The sequence below is a fragment of the Polypterus senegalus genome, chromosome 7, assembly GCF_016835505.1.
Source record: "Polypterus senegalus isolate Bchr_013 chromosome 7, ASM1683550v1, whole genome shotgun sequence".
Lineage (NCBI taxonomy): Eukaryota > Metazoa > Chordata > Cladistia > Polypteriformes > Polypteridae > Polypterus > Polypterus senegalus.
The window spans coordinates 97,502,798-97,529,107 of NC_053160.1; the positions used below are offsets into that span (position 1 = coordinate 97,502,798).

General features: G+C 39.8%; 1 protein-coding gene across 1 annotated transcript in view; it reads left to right on the top strand.

Moving 5' to 3' along the window:
• LOC120532729 (neuromedin-K receptor-like) overlaps positions 1-26,310 on the top strand; it is a 290,416-nt gene that overhangs the window by 102,569 nt on the left and 161,537 nt on the right. The window contains exon 2 of the mRNA XM_039759043.1: positions 24,824-25,012. Coding sequence (XP_039614977.1) covers positions 24,824-25,012 — 189 coding nt within the window. The remainder of the gene's footprint in view (positions 1-24,823; positions 25,013-26,310) is intronic.

Sequence of the window (26,310 nt, forward strand, 5' to 3'; positions counted from 1 at the left end):
TATTATCCTTCTTTCTAACAAAGTTAGTTTCTTTTGCCCTACCAATCATGATTACCACATTCCAAGGACAAACCCTAATACTCACCTCTTTCATTTCTGACTTTAGCCTGAGTATTGTCCTCTGTAACACTCCAAGTGAACTTCTTGGGTTATCCTGATGTGTGATATTTATTAGGCATGTTTACAGTTTGGTATAAAGTTTTACAGCACCATGGCCTTGCTAAAACTAACCAAAGTTTTCAGCAGTGGGCATACCCTTTGACTAAGCAATGTAGCTACAAAGCAGAAGCACATTTTTGATATTGGGCCTAGCTTTTGACTAAAGAGCAGCTTCCCTTTTACAGTCACAGTAAATGTATTGTATAAATTAGCAGCTTCTGTGAAAAAAAAAAAAAGTTAAATCTTGATAATCTTGACAGTTGATAAGTGTCATCTCTTACAATTTTTGGTATATCCAATGATCCTAACTAACATAATGCAATTCCATAAAATAAACAATGAAACATAGACAAAACTAAAAAAATAATTTTAAAAGTAAAAGACTTTTTAAGTTTTTTTTTACCACCACAAGACAGATGCTACAATTCTGTAAGGTCAGTTTTAGTCACATAAATTTAGCAGAAAGCTGTCCAGAAAAGCTCAAAGTAAATATTTATTGCTTGGAATCCAATTTATTTTGAAGGAAATGTTTTTATTTCCTTCTTGACAAGCTAACTGAAAGAGGAGCAAATCAGCACCACAAAGATAATCACTACTGCTTTGAATTAACTGTGCAAAGCAGAGAGTGTATTATATTTTCAAGAATTTTAATAAACTATCAGTAAACTCAAAACTGAAGACAATAAAAATATAGAATAATGAAAAATAGAGGAGTGTGAGATAATGAAGCAGTAAAGTACTGTACAAAAATGCAAAACAGAAACAACATTAATTTCAGTAGCTGTTTGTGAATTTCATTATAATATTTACAATAGGCTCCAGCTCCTCATGGCCATTACCTGGATGAGCAAATTAGAAAATTGAATGTATGGATGGGTGGATGGAAGGATACTTAAGATTATATTTCAGAGCAATATATCATGGAGAAAATTAAGTTTTAACTTCTTTCAGTAAGCTCATCTTCATTCTAATTTAATTAATCATTGTAACAAATATTTATAGGTTGAGCAAGGACATTGTTTAGACTTTTTTCAGAAACACTTCATTGATTTATATACCCTGAGTCAGAATTTAATCTAGTTCTCTTAACCCTTAAAAAAATCATATGTTGACAAGAATTTTGATTTACAGAGCCAATATTAACTTTCATGTAATCATGTTAGCTCTGAAAAAGACAATATAGTTAAGAACTTCTGCTGCAGGTTCTAGGTGAACCCTAAACCAGTACTGAAATCTGAACATCATAAGCCAGATCATTTGAACATGCTTTGTAGATTGTACTTAAAGGTATTTTTATGAAGTGATCATTCACTTCACTGAGAAGTTTTTCACTCATTTCAAACATGTGTCTGTTTGAGCAAATGTCTCTAAAATGGTCCAGTATGTGTGAGCAGGAGTCAGTATTGTCTCTCACCTAATAATGTTGTTATTGCTATTGTTTAAGTAAAGCTCAATTTATAGAATCAGTTTGCCTCTGTTAAGTTGGTTTATTGTGTTACACTTTGTTGATTATTTTTGCTGATTTTTACAAGTGAATGCTTTTGAGAATTTCTGTCATTTGCTGTTCTCATATTATGTATTTTAAGTTTCAGGTTATTATGATATTGTTTATTCTGTTAGTCACCTGCCTTATCCTTTTTATTTTGAACCTAAGAAGGTGGAGCCACCTGATGGTGTAACTGAGGGACCAGTGCTATTTAAAACTCAGCAGTCTTTACTTTAAACTTGCTTTGGGTTGATTTGTTTCACCTACCTTTCTGAATTCATTTTTGCCTTTTTGGTTTTTAAATCATTTGTGAACATATCTTTACAATATTAAAGACACTTTGTTTTTGTTATTTGGGCTAAAGGTTTTACAGTTTTTCTTTCCCTTGCTGGATTTTTACATATAAAGCCTTTTTTGTTGAACATCTGCAGGCTTAGAGTCAGCATTTTGAATTCAACAAGGATGATTTTGAAGGGTAGCAGTGGCCTTTTTTGCTTTATAATTCTGGTGTGGGCCATACCAGAATTTTTCCTAAATGCATGCAGATTTCTCTAATGTAAACATTTACTTACCTAAGTCATAGTATATATTTCTCTTTTGCTAATGTCTAGCAAAGCCTGAAAGTTTTTTAACCTTTCATATCCCAAAATTTACTCACACAATGGGATGCTGGTGCTTGCTCTATTTTGACCAATTTCACATTAATATGATACCCTCTGACATTGTCATCATCTGACAAAATACAGAAATATAGATTTTAATGTTAAGTAACTACTCTGGAGAATCTTTTGTCTTTGGACTTTCTAAATTCAAAAAGCAACATCTCAAGTGTGTAATTAAAGTAGAGATGAAAAAGATGATGACTGTATAACCCTTCAATTATTAAAACTTTCACCTTCTTATGTTCAAAAGAGGAAAGGAGAAAAGGAATTAGAAGAAAATACAAATGAAAATACACAGTATAATATTAAGTATTTGAAGCAAATGATAAAGAAAAACTAATTAAAAGGATCTGAAATCATCAAAATATAAACAATAACCAAAAATTGAAACAAATGAAAAATATGTATTTGGATGTGTGCTCCATAACCCAAAATAGCAGAGCTAATGATAGTGCTCCATTTGTACGGAACTTAAAAATGCAATAAACCACAAGAGCTACAAGGCCTCCAGTTCTTCTTTTTCACAGGATGCTACACTGGTGTCAATGCTGCGAGACGGATTTGAAGGGAGCAACTGCAGGAGACTTACTCCATGATGATTCAGGAAGTTCCGAGACCAACCCTGATACCAGGAAAAAAAAGTACAAACACAGTAAAAGAAAAATCAGTTTCACAGCTGCAATAAACACAAAGGAGATAGAGAATTTGAGATATCAGCATCGATGCCAATGAGTTACTCGTTGAATCCTGTAAGTGCATGTGGGTCACTTTGGTGTCTGATAGCCATATGGGAGGAAAAAGTAGCATAGGGTGCCACTTTCGTCAGTGACCCAACTCAACACAGATAGAGGAATGTCAGAGGATATTTGAGCTGCTAACAGTTACACAGTGATGGTCTGAAGAATATGGGGTGGGACAACTACTGGCTTGTATGTTAGAGGAGGTGGTCTCCATGTTACCAGAAGCACTGGGTATTCTGTATTACTAACTCGCTAAGAAGACTATGCATTAAAGAGAGAGAGAGAGAGAGAGACAGAGAGGTTGCAACAAGCAGACAGAGAATGTTCCTACCTTAAGCCATGGTGCAGATGCCAGCATTAAGCAAACCTGCACTAAAACCTGGCCACTTTAATGGAAAGGTAGCATGGGAGGTGTACTATAGGTGCTTTCATTTGGTGACTGTGGCCAATGGATGGAGTCCACAACAACAAGCAGTGCAGCTATTTGCCACCTTAGAGGGGATGCCCCAGATGCTCTGATGGACTTGAGAGAGGAGGAACTGCTTGAAGTGGGTGCACCTGGCAGCTACATTGGAGCAGCAATTTGGGCATTTAGAATACACTCCAAGCATCAGAGAGCAATTGGGCGAGCAAATGTGTGGCACAAGAGAAAGCCTGGGCAGGCTTGCTGCAGATATTCACAGGATACCCCAATTTCAACGGGACAGTCCAGGAGGAACTGGCAACAGTTGGGGGCTCACATCTCAGTCATTGAGGCAGCAGGTGTGCATTTCCAAGCCAACTACATTACAGGAGACATAGCAGATAGCACACAACTCTGAACAAGTGCTATCAGAAGGTGCCAAATCCCCCAGCAACATATGCAAAAAAAAAAAAAAATCTGCAGGATAGGCAGCCTTTCGCTGTGGCACGGTTGCCCTCTAAACACAATGGTCATCATGCTTAGTAAAAACACTCTAGTACTGGCATTGAGACAGAGTGGGGCACCTGCAATGCTTCTGTCCACACAGGAGGAACAATCCAGATACTGCCCTAGTCAAACCAGAACTTCTGTTTCCAGTCATACTGACACAGAAGGTGTAAGTCTGAAGGTCATTCAAAATGTATGGGAAAGGAATAAGGACTGACAATCATTCAGCAACAATCTTTTTGTGAGCTCCTGGGGGATTCACAGACCATTTTGCAACTTTGCTAGAAGATGTTGCGCTGCACACGCTAATGCATATGGAAACTGCATCGCCCCTTTGACAACACCCTCAATGTATTCCTCAGGCAAAACAAGAAGCTACAAACAACATCATTAGGGAAATGCAAGAGACAAGTATTATAGAACCAGTCGCTTTAGGTTCTCCAGTGATCCTTGCACCCAAAAAATATCGACGATTTAATGCTGTTGTCGTTAAAGACTCATACTCCCTTCTTTGTATTGAATTTCTTGACTTAGTACCAGGATCTGTCTGGTTCTCATATCTGAATTTAAAGAGCAGACACTGGCAGGTGGCACTGGCATCTTAGGCAAGAGAGATGACAGTTTTTACTACAAGCTAGGGCTTGTGGTATTTCCAGGTCATGCTGTTTGGACTTTGTAATGCACTAGCCACCTTTGAAAGATTGATGGACAGGGTATTGGCTGACATACTGGGCACTCAATGCCTTGTCTTTCTTATTAATCTGTTGGCGTAATGCAAAGACTCTCATTGAAACTTTAAATAGCCTCTGCAATGTACTGACTGGGCTTCAGGTGATCAATCTCAAGCTCTATCCTGACAAGTGCCATCTACTCAGAAAAGAATTATCATTCCTTGGACACCTGGTAAGTGGCATGGGAGTCACCACAGAGAACAGCGAGGTAGCCGAAATGCAAAGGTGGCCCACGCCACAAGACCATACCAACTGAAAGCCTTTTTGGGATTGACTTCTTATTATCCTCGTTTTAAGCCCATCATTTCCATGATTGCAACACCATAAACTGCCTGTTACACCAGAGTGAAGTTTTTCACAACAGGGGAAAGATTATCAGGTTGCTTTCACAAGTCCTATGAGAGTCCTTAGTAATGTCCCTGTTCTGGCAGCATCAGATATAAATTTGCCATTCATACCTGACACAGATGCAAGTAATGTAGGGACTGGAGCTGTACTGGCTCAGAGACATCATAGAGAGTACAAGTTGTTGCATACTATAGCTGGCCATTGAGCTGGCAAGATATTAACTATTGTTTAACTCATAGAGAACTACTGGCCATTGTGAATTTCATTCAGCACTCCCAGCACTTCATGTGTGTCTGGGGTTTTGTGTTCCACATACAGTACTCCATGCTGCTCTACACTGGTTGCTTTCTTTCAGGGAACCTGTAAGGCAATTAGCTTGGTTGCATGAGCATCTTCAAGCATTCTGCCTCAGTGTGGAATGTCAGTCTAGAGGGAAACATTAAAACGCAGATGACCTGTCCTGACAACCATGCTTAAGGAAGGAGTATACAAACTGCAAGCTCCAAGAGAGCAAAGAGAAAGAAAGGTTGTCTGCAGCCATCTGGTGCTGTTAAATTTACCTGGAAGTGAGGAGTATCAGTGCAGTCAGGAGGGTGATCCTGAGTTGCAGTTGATGATCCATTACTGGAGGGAATGCAATGTCCTGCTTTGACTGAGGCTGCAGTAGAGTCCACCATAGCAAAAGGTCTGTGGTCTTAATTGGAGAGTTTCTATATTGACAGGCAGGGCACTGAAGGCAGTGGGAGAATCCCTCAACCGGTGAAGGAAAGTGGCAAGTGATGGTACCTTGTGCACTTCAAGAGGAGGTGCTATGAAGTGTGCATGGAACCCCAGGCACTAGTCATTTTGGAGTCAATAAGACACTAAAGAGGCTATGGAAAAAGTTTTATTGAAGCTGGATTTGGAGGCATGTAGAGGATTATTGTTGGCAGTGTGATGGCACTGCAAGGAAAGGCCCATCAGAGCTATCAAGAGCACAACTGCAGCAATGCAAGGTGAGGTAACCTATGGAAAGGGTAGCTATTGATATTCTTGGCTCTTTTCCACCGTGTAACGAGGCTATCACTATGTGTCAGTTGCAAATAATTTTTTTTATCAAATGGCCTGAGGCTTACACACTGCCAGATCAAGAAGCTAGGATTTTTTAGAGGGTTTGTAATGCTAGTTGAACTGCATTCGGACAAGCACTGGCATTTTGACAGTCAGGTGTCCCAGTAGTTGTGTCAGTGGCTGGGTATTTGAAAGACCTTTGTCTGAAGAAATAAGAGGTTTATAGATGTAGGGGGCAATACATCTACTGGGACAGGGGTAAAGCTTAAGAGGGGACAGAATTGTGGGGTGAGATGGATTAAGAATGAGGAGGCAAAAGGTGATGGACTGTGGTGACAAGTAATGTGGATGAGTATGCATAGTAGTTGACATAGGAAACTTAACATGGTTTTGCCAAGTTTCTGTGGTTGTGGAGGTGTGCTCAGAAACCCAAAATCTCAGAGCTGATGTAAGTGTTATATTTGTATTGAACATAAAAGTGCAACAAACTTGGAGAAGAACCGACAGCTATGAATCCTCTGTTTTATATTCACATAGATTTCTACAATAAATTAAATTAGCAAAAAACCTTACTATTTATTTTGTATAATATCTGGTGTGGCTGTGCTCCACTCGCCCTTAGTACACTAACACCACTGGTTAGTAGACCTCACTGGATCTTTGAGCCCTACGACTGAGGTAAAGGCTGCATTTTGAGTTTCAAGAGCTGGACAGATCACTACATGTATAGATTTTGACTCCATTTATTCCTGTAATGTATTACAAAATGTTTTTATTGATTACAGTGGAAGTCACACAATAAAATAAAAATAATAGAGTGCACAAATAAATACGAGTATGTCAGTATTTAAAATAGGCAAAACAAGTGAAATTTCTGTATGTAGTATTTTTAAAATAACTAAGAGGTTGACAAAATACCTTTGTGCCATAAAACCACACAGAAGATTAAGAAGCCAGAATGAAACATGAAAGTATGGAATAAGAGACAATGAAAGGAAAATAAAATTAACACATAAATAAGCAATATGCTTGCAAGCAAACAACCGTAAGAGTGAGCATACAATTACACAAGTGAGGAACAAAGTTAAAAATAGCTCATCAGCTTTGCCTAAAATGGAGCATTTTAATGAGATTTAAAATTATCATCTGATCTTATTGTGAGTGGCATGTTGTTCCATAGCCTACGGCCACTGCAGCCCAGTCACAACCACCCCTAAGCATTAAACATGTCTGTAAAACATAAAGAAACCCTGAGAGACCTGGCTGATGAGTAAGGTCAAAGGAGATCAGAAAGATTACTGTACATGAATCTGATCCATACAATGCTTTAAAAACAATGAAATCTTAAAGGCCACCCTTTATCTTAAAGGAAGAAGTCATTGGAGAGAAGCCAGCACTAGTAAAATGTGATCTCTTTTTGATGTCAATCAAAACTCTGGAGGCAGCGTTCTAGATTAATTGTCAACAAGAGAGATGAGTGGTAAACAATAGCATAGAGGGAATCTATGGGTGAATCAAAAGTACACTGCAGTTGAATATGACACCAAGATGTGCAAGTAATCATTGCAAAAACAGTTTAGCTTCCTGGAATCATTGTTTTTTAGCTGAGAAATCACTGTTTGGAGCACTTGTAACATTGGGTGGCATTATGAACACATAAAAAGACTAGTGCTTTGGAAAGTAAATAAGGGTCTGCAATTATATAATTGCAGTTGCACTTTGGAATGCCAGAGAAACTTTTTTCTACATTAGGAAATCACTGTTTTGAGGAGTTACATATTAATGGAATAGCAACAGACCCAAATGTCTGATCCTTCAATATGTGGCATTTCCATGCTGTGAAAATACTGTTTTGATGCATTTGGAAATAATTCAAATAAATGTATAAATACCTTGCGTTGGGCTTGGGCCCTGCACGGGGTTTGTTTCCTGCCTTACACCCTGTGTTGGCTGAGATTGGCTCCAGCAGACCCCTGTGACCCTGCAGTTAGGATATAGCGGGTTGGATAATGGATGAATGGATATATACATACCATTGCAAAATCATTTGCATTACTCCAAATAGTGCTTTTTCAGATGGTTAAAAGACAGAAATGGCTTTACTTTAGTGATCGCCCACAGCTAGAAAAGCTTCTTTTAACTACAGTATCAAAATCAAAAATTAAAATGACATCAAGGTTTCTGACATGAGTTCCAATGTGCTGGCTTAGCAGACCTACGGCACTGATGATACTATTAATTTAGGATGAATGACCAAGTAAATAACAAAAATCTGTGTTTGATGTATTTACCTGTAAACAATTTGATGCCATTCAACATTTAAGGCAGCTAAAAGTAGTATTCTTGCAAATTCTTTATTTTTCAGAGGCATGTAGATTTGGGTCTCATCTGTGGAGCAGTGATAAGGGATGTTATACTTGTTTAGAATAGTGCAAAGAAAAAAAAAATAAGTGGCACCGAAACAAATCATTGAAGCACCCCACAGGTAACAAGGACTATGAAAGATGATACCTCTAAAGGTAGTTTCTAAAACATTCAAGGGTACTGCCCTGACTTCCATCCCATCATTCAAACCTATCTAAGAATGTTCTGATCAACCATGTTGAAGGCAGTACTCCTCCTAAAATCAACATCTAGGAGCAGACTATTTGTCACTCTCAGGAGGGCAGATTCAGCACTGTAAATGGTCTTAATCCAGACTGAAACCTACCAAGACAGATATTTTGATCTAAAAAAGGCTAGAACTGGGACAGAGAAACCTTTTCAAGGATTTAAAAAAAAGATGGTAATTTGGAGATGACACGAAAAATACTAGGAATTGAGAAATCAAGGTTGTCCTTTTTTGGGCAGAGATTGAGCTATTGTATGTTTTAAAGTAGTCATAACAGAACCTATTGTTAGAGAATGTTTTTAAAATACACAAAACAATAACTTCAGACACCTCTTTAAAGAATGACCAGACATAATACCAAGCGAGAAAGAGTTTAGCTTCATGTCCGAGAAAGGTTTACTCAATAGGTGAGAAATTCTTACCAAAACTCATTAAAGATAGTAGGGGGCATAACAGAAAATGATGCATCATAAGCAGGAGGAAGAATCATTTTCCTTTCCTATCAGATTCTACTGGAGAATTTGAGCCTTTCATGCCACTTTGCTTGATTCTGACTCTGTCTCCTTAAGTTTCTTATTCCTGTCTTCCATAAATCATCTTCCACATTATCTACCCATTTTTTTTCTAGGATACACCTTTTTCACCAACCATTTCTCCTCCTTCAGCTCTAAATGTTTCAACCATTTCATGCTTTCTTTATATATGCTACTATGTTCATTTCATAGAGGAAAGAAGGAATGTTAGGACATATGTTACGAATGTTACTAATGAATTTTTTTTTTTTTTAAAGTCCAAAATGTTAAAGACATAAACACTGCTGAGGTCCACAAATGGACTGATAACAGCATTAACAGCACTGAGTAGAACTTAGGGTCAGTGAGAGTTACTTAAAATAATGTCATAAAAATGTGTTTTTTGATGTCTTAACTGCCTCCTGATATTTGGCCATACAGTCTCTCAGAATGTCATAAGATATCTTACGTTTGTCCTTCTGCCTTCCTAAGTCCACCTAGCATTGTTAACCCATCACTGTATTTGTCTTTTTAGAAGACTTACAGATTTCAGGATGCCCAAGTAATTAGGGTTCAAATGACTGACCTAATCCTCAGTGCTAAAATGACAAGGGAGACTTTGCTGTACTAGTCTGTAGAGCAGAAGATATTATCATAGTAAACTAGGAAGTAAGCATTGTAGGTTAGCATCAAACATAATTACACTGTAATCAGGAAGGCATATTCGATATTCATTTCAATATTACAAAAAGAGAAAAACAGATTCAATGTGCATCCATGTTCATGAGAAGGACCTTTAATAGACTGAAAGGTTCAAAAAAAGATTATAAAATTTATTTACTGATGACTTAGAACAGCATATATTAAATTAAAGTCTTCAAGGACTGAAACACAATCTGATTGCATCATAATTGACGACAGAAAATCAGAAAACTATTGAATGTAGTCCTTGAAAAAATTAAGGAGTCTTTATAAAAGGGCACAAAGCACTGACTGAGACAATTCCACCTTGAATACCTGCACATCAAAGCGTGCATAAACATCAGCAGTCAATAAGTGGCAATTAATATGCCAACTGAAGGTCATACCAAACTATTACCATAACCAGAGATTCTGGGAGCATTAAAGAAAAACAATCAAGCTTAGAGAGAGGACTTCAATTGCAAACATTTAGCTAAGTCTTTGTCAAGAAAGGAAAATCTAAATGATATGAAATAAATACATAATTTAGCATAAAGGTTTTGTTAACTAAAGATTTGGCGCTTAGGGCCATCTTGACTAAAACACATCTTCTTATCAATAGCAAAGGCGTTCAAGATGGCAAAAATTTCCATAAACCACTTCATCAAAGAAACATCTGGGAACTACAGCCAGTAGGACCAAAGCAACAGGCCTGATGCGTTTCATGTCCAGAGATCAGCAGAAGAAAAAAAAAAAAAACAATTCTGCCTAACATCATCCTCCAGGAGACCAGATCCAAAAGGTCCAACAAGTGAAACCAAGCATGTTTTGATCCTTACTAAAGCATCTCCTAACTTATCTGGGCTTCTTCTGCTCTTCCTCCAGTGTAAAATGCAAGGCAGGAGGCACACCCCTGCCAGCAATGCCAAGAGTAAAGTAGCATATCAAAAATGGCATCCATCCAAAATTCCATTTCGTGGTCCACCAACAGAGGTATGAATGTCAATGAGGTTTTTGTGTGCACAATAGAAAATTTGAAACGTCCCTAGAAATATGAACTACATGAAAACATACAGTACAGAAGATACAGATGGCAAGCTGATCAACCCCCTGCAACATTTTTAGATGATCTTTATAATAAAAAAATACATATTAAAGCAGTGTTACAATATTCAACAATTAAAAGAATTAACATAATGCAATGCAATAAAGCAAGCAGTGGAAATGAAAATATTATTGAATGCATCCATTCTGTTAAAAAAATGAGTTTACCCAAAGTTAGTTTCAATACAATCGTGATAAAACAAATATAAAATTTTGATTTATTCTAAAGGATTGTTATCATATCATGGCTCAACAAATGATTACAAAATGTAAACATTAGGCATTGATCATTTTGTTGGTTTCATTTGGGTATTTAGGAAGAGGAGTCAATTTATAGAAGTACACCAAGCAACCGAAGGAAAAAATGAAAGTACCATAATCACCAGCCAGAACCAATGCAAGGTAATTTTCTAAAATAAAAGGCTTCACTGAAAGTAGACCTGCTTGGACTGAAGTGGAGTGGATTGGTTGTTATAGACAAGACCTATTTACTTGACTGGATTGAATTTTAGAAAGTATGGTATACAATCACTCTTGGGCAATTTGATGTTGGATATCGATTTTTGAAAATAGGGAAGCAAGAAATTGATTTTGGAGGATTACTAGGAGATATTTCTTTTAGGTGGAATGAGCTGATGTTGCTGTGTTGCCTTGTTGTTCCCTGTACTTAAACAGTAGTTTATATAAATCAAGTGACCGATTTTATGTTTAAAAGTCAAAAATTATGTGTATATTGAAACTCTGAGAGAAAATTCAGTGCTAACATCTCAATTGACTGGTTCTATGATCTCAGATTTAACAATTCCCCACTAGTGGGATACAAAGTTTTAGCTAGAATCCATCCATTACCCAACCCGCTATATCCTAACTACAGGGTCACAGAGGGTCTGCAGGAGCCAATCCCAGCCAACACAGGGTGCAAGGCAAGAAACAAACCCCAGGCTGGGCGCCAACCCACCACAGGGTACACACATTAGGGACAATTTAGGATCACCAATACACCAAACCTGCGTGTCTTTGGGAGGAAACCCACACAGGCACAGGGAGAATATGCAAACTCCATGCAGGGAGGACCTGGGAAGTGAACCCGGGTCTCCTAACTGTGAGGCAGCAGCATTACTACTGCGCCACCATGCTGCCCTTAGTTAGAATCATGATTTTCAATTGCCTATAAAACAGACCAGGAATGAATCCATACTCAAATACAAGATAGACACATTATGGATAAATATATAAATCACCTATAACACATGCTAGTTCTACTTAACACTAATGATGAAACACATTGTTTTATATATGCAGGTAATAAAATAAATTTAAAAATATTTTGTGATCCCTTGTCTTTGTGTACCTTCAGCTTTCCTCGGTATCCTTGTGTGTCTCAGCTTGTTTTTCCTGGTGCTTCCACTCTCGATTCCCATAAAACCTACTTTTCAGACTTTCTCATTTCAAGGTATCTTCCTCACCTACTGTCTGCTTATTGACTCCATCCAATGTGAAACAAGCTGCTGTTATAAGCTGTGTAAACATTATATTCTTGCAAATTCTTCTTGTTTTTGAAAAAAAAAAAAAAATTTTATTTATATAGCACCTTTCCCATGCTCAAGGCACTTAGCATTGTACAAACCAAATAAATAAATAAAGATTGCAACAGTGAATTCAGAGAAAAAAAGCCTAACAGACAACATAATTGATGGTCTAGCACACAAACACAGGTTACATGAGCATCTTGACAAAGAGGTGAACAGAGAGAAGGGTAATAAAGTCAAGTAGTGCTAAAAGCTTTCCTGAACAGATGAGTTTTGAGTTGTTTTTTACAAGAATTCATAGAGTCAGCTGATCTGATTAATTTCGGAAAGGTCATTCCAGAGTCTTGGTGCTATACAGCTGAAGGCCCTTTCACCCATGGAGTGAAAATTAGTGTGGGGTACAAGATTGCCAGAATCAGAGGACCTTAGTGGGCGGGCAGGGACATAGTGATGGAGAAGGTCACTGATGTAGTTTGGCGGGAGGTTATTTAAGGCTTTGTAGGTTATTATTAGGATTTTATATTCGATTCTGTAAGACACAGGGAGCCAGTGAAGACGGAGCAGGATGGGTGTGATGTGCTCGCTGCTGCTGGTTCAAGTAAGGACTCTTGCAGCTGAGTTTTGAATAAGCTGGAGCTGTGATATAAGATTAGAAGGGGCACCTGCCAGCAGCGAGTTACAATAATTAACATATATACATATATATATATATACATATACATACATATATATATATATATATACATACATATATATATATACATACACACATATATATATATATATATATATATATACATATTGTAATAACTGGAGACCAGAGGCGTGAAAAGGTTTGGGGCAGCCACCCGTTTAATGCGGTTTCCTGGCTGCAATAGAATTCGAGACATTTCAAAACAGTTGTTTACACAACAGAGTCCAAGACAGAACTGCCTGCCTAAGCAAAGGCAGTGAGCTTTATAGCTCAGAGGGCGGAAATGATGTCGTCCTCTGGGCGGAACTGGAAGTGACATCACCCTTGGGGCGGAACCGGAAGTGACCTCATTCTTGGGGCGGAACCGGAGGTGGTGTGTCCTTCCTGGAAATGGCGGCTCCTGGTGGGATTTCCGGGTAAGACCTGCAGAGAACTCAGAAAGAGCGTCAGCGTACCCGCCCTGGGCAGATGTATAAACAGTATTGTCTAAGCCCTTCAGCTGCTTCCCATGCACACGCAGGTGACAAGACTCCCCTCAGCCCAGACCCGTGGGTCGGGCGACCTGCACCGAGAGGTCGTGGGCCGGGAGAGGGCATCGGCGTTGGCATGAAGGGACCCCTGTCGATGAGCGGCGTATATTTGTACTGCTGCAGGTCAAGAAACCACCTCGTGACCCGCGGATTCGACTCCCTGTGAAGGGCCATCCACTTTAAAGGCGCATGATCCGTCACCAGAGTGAACACGCGACCCAAGAGGTAGTACCGCAGCTGCGTCACCGCCCATTTGATCGCCAAAGCCTCCTTCTCCACCGCCGCGTACCTGGTCTCCCGGTCCAACAGTTTCCGGCTCAGGTACATAACGGGGTGTTCAACACCGTCGGCGCTTTGGCTCAACACGGCTCCCAAGCCTGTGTCCGGCGTCCGTCTGGAGGACAAAAGGGAGAGAAGTTAGGGGAGATTAAGATAGGTGCTGAAGTCAGAGCCCTTTTAAGTCACTGAATGCAGCCCCGCTTTATCAGACCATACCACCGTATTAGGAGCTCTTTTCTTTGTCAAGTCGGTCAAGGCGCGCTCTCGGAGAAGCGAGGCACAAACCGGCGGTAGTACCCGCCAAACCGAGAAAGGATTGGACTTGCCGCTTGGTTTCGGACGGGCCAGGCCATTATGGCTTGCAACTTGGAACACTGTGGCCTCACAGTACCCGCCCACTAGGTAGCCCAAATATTTGGCTTCTCTCAACCCAAGTAACATTTCTTGGGGTTGATGCGAGCCCGGCCTCTCCCAATGTCCGTAATACTGCTGTGACCTGCTGTATGTGCTCCTTCCAGGTGCTGGAATAGATGACAACGTCATCCAGATAGGCAGCACAGAGCGAGTTATGGGGCGGAGCACTTTGTCCCCCAGACGCTGAAAAGTCGCAGGCGCCCCGTGTAACCCGAATGGAAGGACACGATACTGCCAGTGTCCGCTAGGAGTGCTAAACGCGGTTTTTTCCTTCGCGGACTCCGTTAAAGGAACCTGCCAGTACCCCTTTGTCATGTCAAGTGTAGTCAAGAATTTGGCTGGTCCCAGTCTCGAGGAGGTCGTCCACGCGAGGCATGGGATAAGCATCAAATCGGAAACTTGGTTGAGCCGGCGGAAGTCATTGCAAAACCTCCAACTGCCGTCAGGCTTAGCAATCAAGGCGATGGGGCTGGACCAGGGACTACTACTTTCCTCGATCACTCCTAGTGCCAGCATTCGCTTGATTTCCAGTTCCACTTCTACTTTCTTTGCCTCCGGAGTCTGTAGGGTCGCTCACGGACGATCACCCCCGGGTCAGTCACTATGTCGTGCGCAATCAGAGAGGTCCGACCTGGTTGTTCACTTACCACCTCTGGGACCGGCGGATAGCTGCTTGAGCTCCTGTCTCTGTCTGGGAGATAGCTGTTCGCGAAATTAAGGGCACTTACTTCCGAAGAGAGCAGGGCTGTCCGGAGGAGGGATCGGGATCCCTCTCCTTCCACGGTTTCAGCAGGTTTACATGATATATTCGCTCAGCTGGTGGCGATTGGGCTGTTTCACCAAATAGTCGACCAATCCCTTCCTCTCCTTAATTTCGTAGGGGCCTAGCCAATGTGCGAGCAGTTTAGAGTGTGAAGTAGGAACCAATACCATGGCGCGATCCCCGGTTGGAACTCCCGGAGAGTCGTACCGGTCATACAGGCGGGCCTGTGCTGATTGTGCCTCCTCGATATGACTTTTTAGTATAGGTCTTATTACATCAAATCTATCGCGCAACTGGGCGATATACTCCAAAATGTTAGTGGAGGGCTGTGCCTCCCCTTCCCAGCCCTCTTTTAAAATATCTAATAAGCCCCGGGGCTGTCTTCCGTATAGTAATTCAAAGGGAGAGAACCCCGTAGAGGCTTGAGGACTTCCGGTAGGCAAAGAGGACAAGGGGGAGGAGTTGGTCCCAATTCCTCCCATCCTTGCTGACTACCTTACGTAGCATTTGCTTGAGAGTTTGATTGAATCTCTCCACTAGCCCATCGGTTTGAGGATGATACACGAGGTTTTAAATGCTTTATTTTCAGTAACTTGGCAGTCTCCTTGAGCGTTTCCGAGGTGAAAGGCGTTCCTTGGTCCGTCAGGACTTCTCTAGGAATGCCCACGCGTGAAAAGGCTCCTACTAGTTCCGTGCAATATTTTTAGTGGTAGCCGGCGCAATGGAGCGGCTTCAGGGAATCGGGTTGCATAATCCACGAGGGCGAGTATATATTTATATCCTCGGGCTGAGGGCTCCGGGGTCCTACTATATCCACCCCAATCCTGTCAAAGGGAACGTCAATAAGGGGAAGGGGAATCAGAGGAGCACGGTCCTTCCTAGGAATTTGCCGCAGTTGACACTCCGGCAGGAAATGCAAAGCGGCGAACCTCCTCATTAATCCCGGCCAAAAAGCGGAGCTTAATGCGCTCTAATGTTTTATCGGGCCGAGATGGCCTCCAAGAAGGTGAGAGTGGGCTAACTTCGCAAACCTGCCGCCGGTAGGTCAGCGGGACTAGCAACAACTTCGGACCTTCCCCTCATGTTCAGCAACCCGATACAATAATTCATTATCCATGACAAAGTGAGGTCCCTGTGGCATGGGCAAATCGTCGTTGGCGTTAACGAGAACCACTGCATTCTTTATGTGCTTCAGAGAGTCGTCATTCCACTGTTCTCTCTTGAAAGAAGCCGGAGTCGCTCTAAACTGAAAGTGCAACTCAGAGAGCGGGTCGGTCTGACCTCAAGGGGCGGAGAATCCTCCCTCGCTGCGGGCGCTAGTGGATGGCGTAGTAGCCAGCGACGGTCCGGGAGTATCTTCGTCACTCTCTTGGCCTACCGCCCCACTCCCTGTCGGCTGATTACGGTGTGGAAGCAGCTTGAGATGAGTCTTTATCATCTATAACGAGGCCAAAAGCTTTTGGGAATGCTTTCTAAACTACCGCGTTACTGTCAGACCAGTCCGCCCGAGGATTACGGAAGCGGAGGATCCGGGTGTACCGCTTCGTAAGCCGCGAAGGGTTCCTCCGAGACATACGTAACACCGGGCGGTATTATGCGGCGGATATCTCCGTGTATACATTTTAGACTGGTCTTTTTTAATCCATTGTTGCGGTAGAACAAAGCGGCGAGCAACGACAGACACGTTACTGCGGAATCAAACAGCGCTGTTACCATATGTCCATTAATAATAAGCTCTCCCGTATGTTTATCCGCCAGGGATTGCTAAGGGCACACAAACAACCCGCCATTGTCCCCTACGGTCCGCCTTGTTCCCGACAGGTCGCAAGCCAGACGGCCCGGCGACTTGAACAGGCTCTGGATTGCGTGGAAGGGACTGCTTTTGTAGGACATAACTCCCGGGTAGTCCACAGAGCGGCTGGTCTGCCCTCCCGGTTTCACAGCCGGCCTCTGGGTTGCAGGAGCTGTAGCAGCTCGTCCAGGAATGGAATTCTCCCCAGGCGGCTGGGCAAATTCCTGGGGTATTCTGTAGCAGCAAAAACAGGCCACTTGCTGCACTATTTGCAAGGGGTCAAATCAAATGGCGTAGCCACTCACCCACCTGTTGCCAGAGAGCCATAGCCTGCTCTGACAGCCCTTTGTTGGGTTAAACTCCCAGTCTATTATATTCTTTACCTGCCGGCCTGGGGACAGCCCATCGTTAACAGGGACCTTGGTCCCGATCGGCTCGGCTTTCCTACCCAGAAGAGCATACTGAGCCACTCGTGTGTTTTCCCCAGAAGCCAGCCCACGCCTGTGGGTCCCCTCTACCTTCTCCACGAGATGGGTTGGTAGCCCCGGGTTATGCTCGTGGAGCAGAGCCTGCACCGCGTCCTTCCTGACCCTCCGGCGCACTCCCTGCCCCGAAACTCGGCCCCGGTACTCACCCACCTGGTTCCTTGAAGGTCCGTGTCCCGGGTTCTTCGGGGACACCATCCTGCCGACTACGCCACTGTAATAACTGGAGACCAGAGGCGTGAAAAGGTTTGGGGCAGCCACCCGTTTAATCGGTTTCCTGGCTGCAATAGAATTCGAGACATTTCAAAACAGTTGTTTACACAACAGAGTCCAAGACAGAACTGCCTGCCTAAGCAAAGGCAGTGAGCTTTATAGCTCAGAGGGCGGAAATGATGTCGTCCTCTGGGCGGAACTGGAAGTGACATCACCCTTGGGGCGGAACCGAAGTGACCTCATTCTTGGGGCGGAACCGGAGGTGGTGTGTCCTTCCTGGAAATGGCGGCTCCTGGTGGGATTTCCGGTAAGACCTGCAGAGAACTCAGAAAGAGCGTCAGCGTACCCCCCCTGGGCAGATGTATAAACAGTATTGTCTAAGCCCTTCAGCTGCTTCCCATGCACACGTGTGTGACAATATGCATAAATATATATACATATATACACACATATATATATATACACACACACACATATATATATATATATATATATTCTACATATATATTATATACATACAGTATACTGTATACTACTCAAAAAAATAGATGAACATGTTTTTAATCAGAGTATAGCATCAAGTGAATTGAAACTTCTACGATATTGATCTGGACAGTTAAGTAGCAGAGGGGGTAGTTATTCAGTTTCAGTTGCTTTAGTGTTAATGAAATTAACAACAGGTGCACTAGCGGGGCAACAATGAGATGACCCCCAAACAGGTGGAGGCCACTGACATTTTTTCCCACCTCATCTTTTCTGTCTGTTTTTTCACTAGTTTTGCAGTGTGTCCAGGGTTCATCCTGTGATGGAGTAGGCTTTCCTGATAATTGTGTTCATGCATTGTACTTCTTTTGAGCTTAAGTTGCTTTCCTAGGAGACTGTGCATTAAACACCACACTGACTACTATGGACTGACAGAACATTTTCAGGTGCTTATTGCACATGTCAAAGACCCAAGTCTCCTTAGCAAGAACAGCCTACTCTGGCCGCCACTTGCTTATGTGAACCCCAGTAGAGCTATTATTATACAAGTGTAGGGTAGCATAGTGTCACAGTGGTTTCCAATGCTTTGTCACAGCTCTAGAGACAATGGTTCAAAACGTAGACAAGGCATTGTGTAGATGATGCACATTCCCTGGTGTGTGGGATTTTTGAATAATCCATCTTCCTTGCATACCACACCAATTTAGGTTTATTAGGCGACTGTATAGGGGTGTGAATGATTTTGTCTTCGTATGGACTGGTGTTCCATGCAAAGTTAGTTTCAACTCTGTGTCTATGCTACTGCCATTTAAACACGTTATAATGGTGAACCTGAGGTAGCCTTATATGTGCTTTAACCAAAGAGACTATCTTTGAAAATGTATCATTTTTTTTTTAAATGTTAGGGTGCTTGGGACAAAAAAAAAAAAAAGTGTCTATTTTTTTTTGTTTTTACATACTGCTATAACAGCATCTTGTGACAGAAATCTTGATAGATATTACAGTAGCCATTTTCTTGTCAGTCTTATCAGTTTAACAAAAGACAGTTAAAGTTACATTAATGACAGCTGCAAAACCAGCAAACAAAAGCATATAATCACTTGTACAAGATGGCACAAATAGACTGTAATTAAACATTTTTTATAGAGAAAATATCATGCTAGTCTGAAATGTATCAGAAATCTACTTATAAGTAAGTAATCAGTGAGCCTAGCTGTTCATGATTTCCTTTTTTCGTTCATCATACTCATTTTTTTTTGTATAAATAGCACAAGTTATGACAAATTTCTGTATTTCTGGATATGGAAATCCGCATGCTCTCTTTTTATGTCATCATTTTTTAAAATGTATATTTTACAGAATAAAATAAGAGAAATATGACATGCAAAAGATTTCCCAATAAAGCAGGGGAAATAATTGACTGTCTTGACAAAGCTGTCTGACCAGCAAGCATTTTCCTACACAATCTAAATTAAACTGACAAAAGTTTTCTAATCCCAATTTTCAATTAAAGATTAGTAAAAAGATGGACTTTATTCTAGTTACCAATGGTGCCATGATTCTGGAATACCTGCAGGATACCACATGAACAGGGGGGAGAAAATGAAAACAACTACCCAGAGAGTCCACCTCAGTCAGCAGTCAAGCTGGAGTCCAACTACAATTCTGTGTCACCATGTAGTTCTCCTTTTGTGTGTAGTTTTACCTGTTCCTCTAGTGAGATAATTGTTTTTGTCCAAAGATTCTGGTTTAAATTCATAGTTCAGAAATAGGCTCCAAGACTTAAACAAAAAGACTAGAAAAGCCTTGGTTATTATTGGTTGGTTGTTGGTTATTATGTTATACCTTTTGCTAATAGGACTTTGGCTTCCAACAGAACCAACATGTAGACAGCAGCTACAGAAAACTGAAACATGAAATCCGAGGAACAAGCAACATCTTTCACCATTTACTTCAAAGTGTGGCTTACCAGATTATTTCCCATCACCTCCTTCTAAGGTTATTTTTTTGAATATAGCTTCTATAGCTTGTCTGGTTGTTCTATACCATTTTAAGTACAAAACAGTTTATTTTTACATGTAGGCAGAATGGTAGAATGGAAGAGCAATCAGCAATGACAAACCATCATTACGCATTTGTTCTAATTTATAAAAACAGGCAACATTAGTTTGCGCACTTACAGGAGTATCCATGGAGATTGGGGGGATTTTGGGGGGCAAAATGGCCTATATAATGTGATTGTTGTTTTCTAGTAATGATGTGTACCAGGTTCTATTGTGGATTTTTTGTTTATTATTATTATTATTATTAACTAGCCAACCCGTGGCATACCATACGCCGCATAATCAGGCCAGTATTTTAATGATTTTTAAACACAGGGAGAATATTAACATTTGAAAAATCTGTAATGTAATAAATCAGCAAGAAAAGCAACATTATAACAATGCACGGAAAGAACCAACACACAATCGTCCGTGACTGAAAACTGGCGGACCGTCATCCCTCATGTGCCTACCTCCAACTCGTCACTTGAGTCGTTGTCATCTTTGCATAGTCCAGATGCACGTGTGACTCACGTAGACTTTCCGTGTTCCTGCAGGAGCATCTAAGAAGACGCTTGTTTGTCGCGGATGCGAATAGGTGTATGTAGCGTCTAAAACAGTTTGCTATGGTGCACGCTGTCATGCGTCGTAACCGAAAACTCGGTTTTTAAAGACTGCTTACTTCATTGTGTTTTAACTTCAGTTGTAAAGGATTGTTTTAAGGATACCATTGGATACCCCTCGCAAACCGTTTCACACGCTGCATATGGCCATTCACCTCCGCGAGAAACATGCCTCTATGAACAGTCAACGTGGCTTGGAGGTGCCAGGAGTTCGTGGGCGTGGCTCCTTCCTGCGTGCACCATAGGTGTCTTACTTGTCGGCAGCTCAGTGAATCCACACCTCTTCTGGCGTGCTTTCCATGGTTGTCTTGCCTTAGTGAATTATATATATATATTGTAGATATTCAGGGGTTTAAAGAATTTATCTTTTAAAGTGGTTTATATGTACATGTACAGTATACAGTATGTGTCTATTTCTATGTACATACAGTATTACATAGAGTTTTGTGTTTGTTTTATTTCTTAACTGCACTTGCACATTGGAAAGATGTGCAAATGGATGGATGCTCTATGATTGTACAATTACTCAATATCTGAGAAGTAAGATCATTTACAAATTGCAACAGGTCAGTGGTTCTCAAAGCATTTCAGGTTGAGGGCTGCTTTGCCAAAGTTAAATGTTGTGGCAGACCATCTAAGGCCAACAGCCACCTTTCAGTGGAAATTCCATGGTTTATATTAATGCATGTACAGTATTTATGTGAAAAATACAAACATTGAAATGCACTGCTGCTGGATTTATATTTCAAAGTCCCTGACTGCAGCCATCCCGGTTTTTCATAATAACCTCCTGATGTAGACTATGGTGGCATGATGAGTAGCCTGAAGGCACTAGAGTGTTAACTGCTGCATGTAATTCAGGGACTGCGTCTGCCAGGGTGTTCCCTCTGGCTAACATCATGGTGAATTTTAAAAGAGTTTCAAATAGTAAACGGTGGGAATGCCAAGACACTAATAATATGAAAATATTTCAAGAGGGAATGATTATTAGAACCAAACAGAAATGGAATGGACATGAACACAATAGAAGTAAGAGTTGGTGTTGTCTTTGGGAAAATCAGAAAGAGTTTTGAGTTTTAATTATTATAGAGCCAATAGCTGTGTTCCCCGTAGCAAAGAAATTTATTTAGGAGCAAAAAATTGGGCAACACCTTGCTAGAAAGAAATACTTACATAGCTAAGTACATAAAATAACTTTTCTGAATTAAATATACTTTTACATTTAAGTAATAACTGTAATCTGGCTGACAACTTAACCCAAGCTTGAAAACTATGAGCAGTCTGTGAACCTCAAGGGCAACTAGTGAAATTAACAAAGAAAAGCCACAATCTCTAAAACAAGTGAGATTCCCTAAGTCATAGTCTGTGATAGATTTTCTAATAATGACTTTATTGCTGCTGTGCTATTGTATGCTAGATGTTTACTGTTGTGAAAATTCTTCTGTAAGACAGCCCCGCCTAAAACAATACTTTTCCAAAGGCATTATTTACTAATGTTAGCTGCTATTACAAAAGAAATGAAACTTTTTTTTCACAGAATTCCAGATATTTATTGACAAGTAAAAGTAGAAAATTCAATCCATTGATCTTGTTTGGTTAGCTATTGTTCCAATAACCCATCTAGACACTTTTCAAAAAAAGGTTTCACATTAATTTCATGGTTGTTTGCTCCAGATTTCAAAATAATCATCCCCACCAAAGTGACCACCTGAATAAGATTAAAGGGTTATAGTTAATATCTTTCAATTATTTTCTTAAAAGAAACTAATTAGTTGACACATGTTTAAAGGTTAATGTTATTTTTGCCTTCATTTCATTTTACATCTGAATGTATTTCAATATTTCTTTGAGGATTGTAGAATTAATACTCCAGCAATTTTTTTAATTGTGATTTTTCTCATTATTAAATAATGCACATGTTTTCATTGGAAGAAATATTAATTCATTATTACACACAGTTTAAAGCTTTCTTTGCTGACTGCTGTTTGTGAAAGGTCAACAGGCTCATTCAGCTTACAAGTGAAACATGTTCTTATCTAGTTAAACAATGATCTGTTACCTCATAATACAGGTATTTACAGTATTAATCTCTCGGTTCATAAAATCAAAAATCTATTTTTTTTTTCTTTCAGCATTACTCTTACTTACTTTTAAAGATGAGGTTGCTTCAGTTACAGTTCTAGCTGTAATTGTATTTGTAGCTTCAATTCCCTATGATAATATCATTGGAGTCAGACTATAGAAACACTTCTGTTTAACTGTGATTTTAATTACTGTTTTATAGGTAAAAGGGTTTTGCACATTTAAGAAAATGAACTTAGACCTGGAAGTTATTAGATATGCCTGGTAGTATGAACTCTGTTATAATATAGTCTTATTTCCTATATATGGTACTATTGTTGTTATGTGGACATTTTGCCCCATGGTAGCTTATGTAATGTTACTATTGAACCACTGGTGTAGTGGACACTTCCAAAGCTGTGAGGAAGAGAACAGAGGTAATATTTTGAGCATTTTTAGGATATTAAATCAGTGAGAAATGTGTGTAACGTCGCATGACATTTCATGCAACAGACAGGTAGGCATGATAATACTTGAAATTTGCATAAGTTAGTGAAGGGACGTCAAACAGAAGAAATATCTAAGCGGTACTCTAAGCAGGCAATTGGCACAATAAGGCATTGCCTAACTACATCAAAAATAACACCTGTTGTTAAATCATCAGAAGAAGTAGCTGGTGAATATTACCAGCATTATGAAAAGGAGCAGATCATGTGAAGTAAATCTAGGATCATGGGAAGCTTGAAAGAAAAGGCATCTTGCCATTCCCCACCTTGAACACTTCTTTGCACTGAAAATGACCACAAGCTTACTAGTAATAAGCTGAGCAACCAGACAGCCTGACACAGGCAAATTAACAGTAAGCAGTACTTAAATGAAAATGAGTAAATCACACAGGGTTCTCAAAATGTTTTAATATCATCATGTTCACCCATAGAAGTTTTCTTCCAAATTGCAATTAACTGTCCTTGTACAACACAGGTTTAATTTAATTTGGTCTCTGAAAATAACATTTGTTTGAATAGTTACTGACTTCAGTGTGGAGGCAGATAAATCAGAAGTACAATTGAACACACATGTAGTGTCTTTGTAGAGGCCAACCTAAAATAAGAAAAAAGTGTTAAATACAGGATCCCATTATTACACATTTGGGCTGTCAGGGTTTAGGTTTTTTTTTTTTTTTAAATATATTTTAACTGCAGTTATATTATTTTTTGCTTAATAGTGATTTGTTCTGTAAATAAATGCATGTTATTCTGTATAATTGTCCAACCAAGTTGTATATTTGGTAAACATAATATCTCTAACCTTTTCATTGTAACAGTTTTACTAATGATATACAGTATTTAACATAAATAGTGAGTGGTGCCATAGGAATAATTGTGAACATTTACTGAAGCTCATTGTAAACTGATACTCTGAGATTCAAAACTACCAATTAATGTAACTCCTAAATAAAAGGTTAATACCATATTATGTTATGATATTCTTTAAAAAAATGTAATGGTTTTGCTTTACCTGACCACCCATGAACACCAATGTACTTCAGCTTTTATGGTATTTAAAAAGCTTTTTTTATTTTTTATTTATGGCTTTTTTGTTCTAGACCTTGTTATACATATGTTGTTGACTGAGCTAATGAACTTTGTGTTTCACTTACCTTTGTTCATGCTGTCATTCACCTTTATCTGTTTTTTCTATTCCATTAATTAATCATTTAAATGAAAGAGAAGTTATTTGCGAATATACACACTGTTTTTCAAAAACAAGGACTTTATTTTGTTTTTTTAAAAAAATAATGATTTCAAAATAAAAATGCAAATCTACAATATCACAACGTGCGATTACAAACTTTCCAGTGGTACTGTGTATATACACACTATATATACTGTTATGTCTAAACTTTTAATGTATTTTTTAGATACATGGCAATCATTCATCCTCTGAAGCCAAGACTGTCAGCAACTGCAACCAAGGTGGTGGTATTGTGCATCTGGATTTTGGCATTTGCACTTGCTTTTCCATTGGGTTTCTACTCCAAGACTGTGCAAACACCACAGAGGACACTTTGCTATGTTGATTGGCCTCGGCGTTTTACGGATCACTTCATGTGAGTGTGTTACTATCTTTCCCAATATGAAATGTTGTATGATAGATATTTCTTTGCAACTTGCTGCATCAGTGCAACCCAAAAATCGTAATTTAAAAGGGATTTTTTATTTATACTGTATATTGTATTAAGAAACCTTGATATAATAGTATGTCATCATCTCTGTAGCTAACAGAATCTCACCTTTGTTAAATCCCCATTCATACAAAAAATAAAATACTTCTTCCTTCCACTGTCCAAGTCCACAGTCTGATCACACATATATTCAGAAAAGTTAGCTTTAGTTTACTTCTGTGCAACTTTGTTATCAACTGGCTGAGAAGGCATAGTCTTGCTTGTGACCTTGCACTAGTATGACATATCAGAGGTATGTTTCAGGTTGTATTATCGTAGTATTTCCCCTCTACTTACCCTTTACCTATTTTCTTCAAGGTAAGCGTACTCGTCAAGTTCGTTACCAGGTTGGTTTACTGTTGCATTTTAAGATTAACACACGCATACATAGATATATGCAAACACACAGAACCTAATCACAACAGTGCACCGTGAATGACAAACACAAAGCTGGTTAACCTCTGTCACTTTAAACCACAAGTTACAAGTCACATGTGCCTTAGGAATAACACAGCCTGTCACTCTCTAAGCACTTCAAGAGACTTATTATCGGCACAAACAATATAAGATGTTTTAATGATATCTCAGACCTAAATATTACTTTTGGTCTACAAGAATACATTTAACCATACAAAGGCTCAGCACTCTTGACTATAGGCCACTAATCAGCAAAGAATGCCTTACTTTATGTACTGTTCCCTACTATGGGGTGGAGCGTTCACCCACAGCCCTTAATAATCCTTGCAGCACAGAAGTAATGGCAAACCTCCGGCTGCACCAGGTGCTCAAAGAAATCTACCTTATTCAATCACTCTAGACATTAAGAAAAAGCATAGAAAGTTAAAAAGCAGCATGGTATTTATTACAGGAATAACAATACTACCAGTGGAACAAAGAATAACAGAAAATAGGACTGATAGTAAAATCTGGATATATATAGCCTTCAGAAAAAGCTTACAAAAAAGTAAAGATGACAAGGATGAATGTCGCAGGTGGCTTGTGATCTAGCACTTGTAGATGTTCATGATGCTTTTCTGACAACCAGATGGAAACGGCTGCACATTGACGTCGCTCTGCTCTCTTCTGACGTCTTTGTCCCTTCTTCCTCCTTCCTTACTATATCGCTCCTCAGACGAGGCATATTTATTCTAAAATTCTACTAGGGAGTTTTGCAAGATGTGATT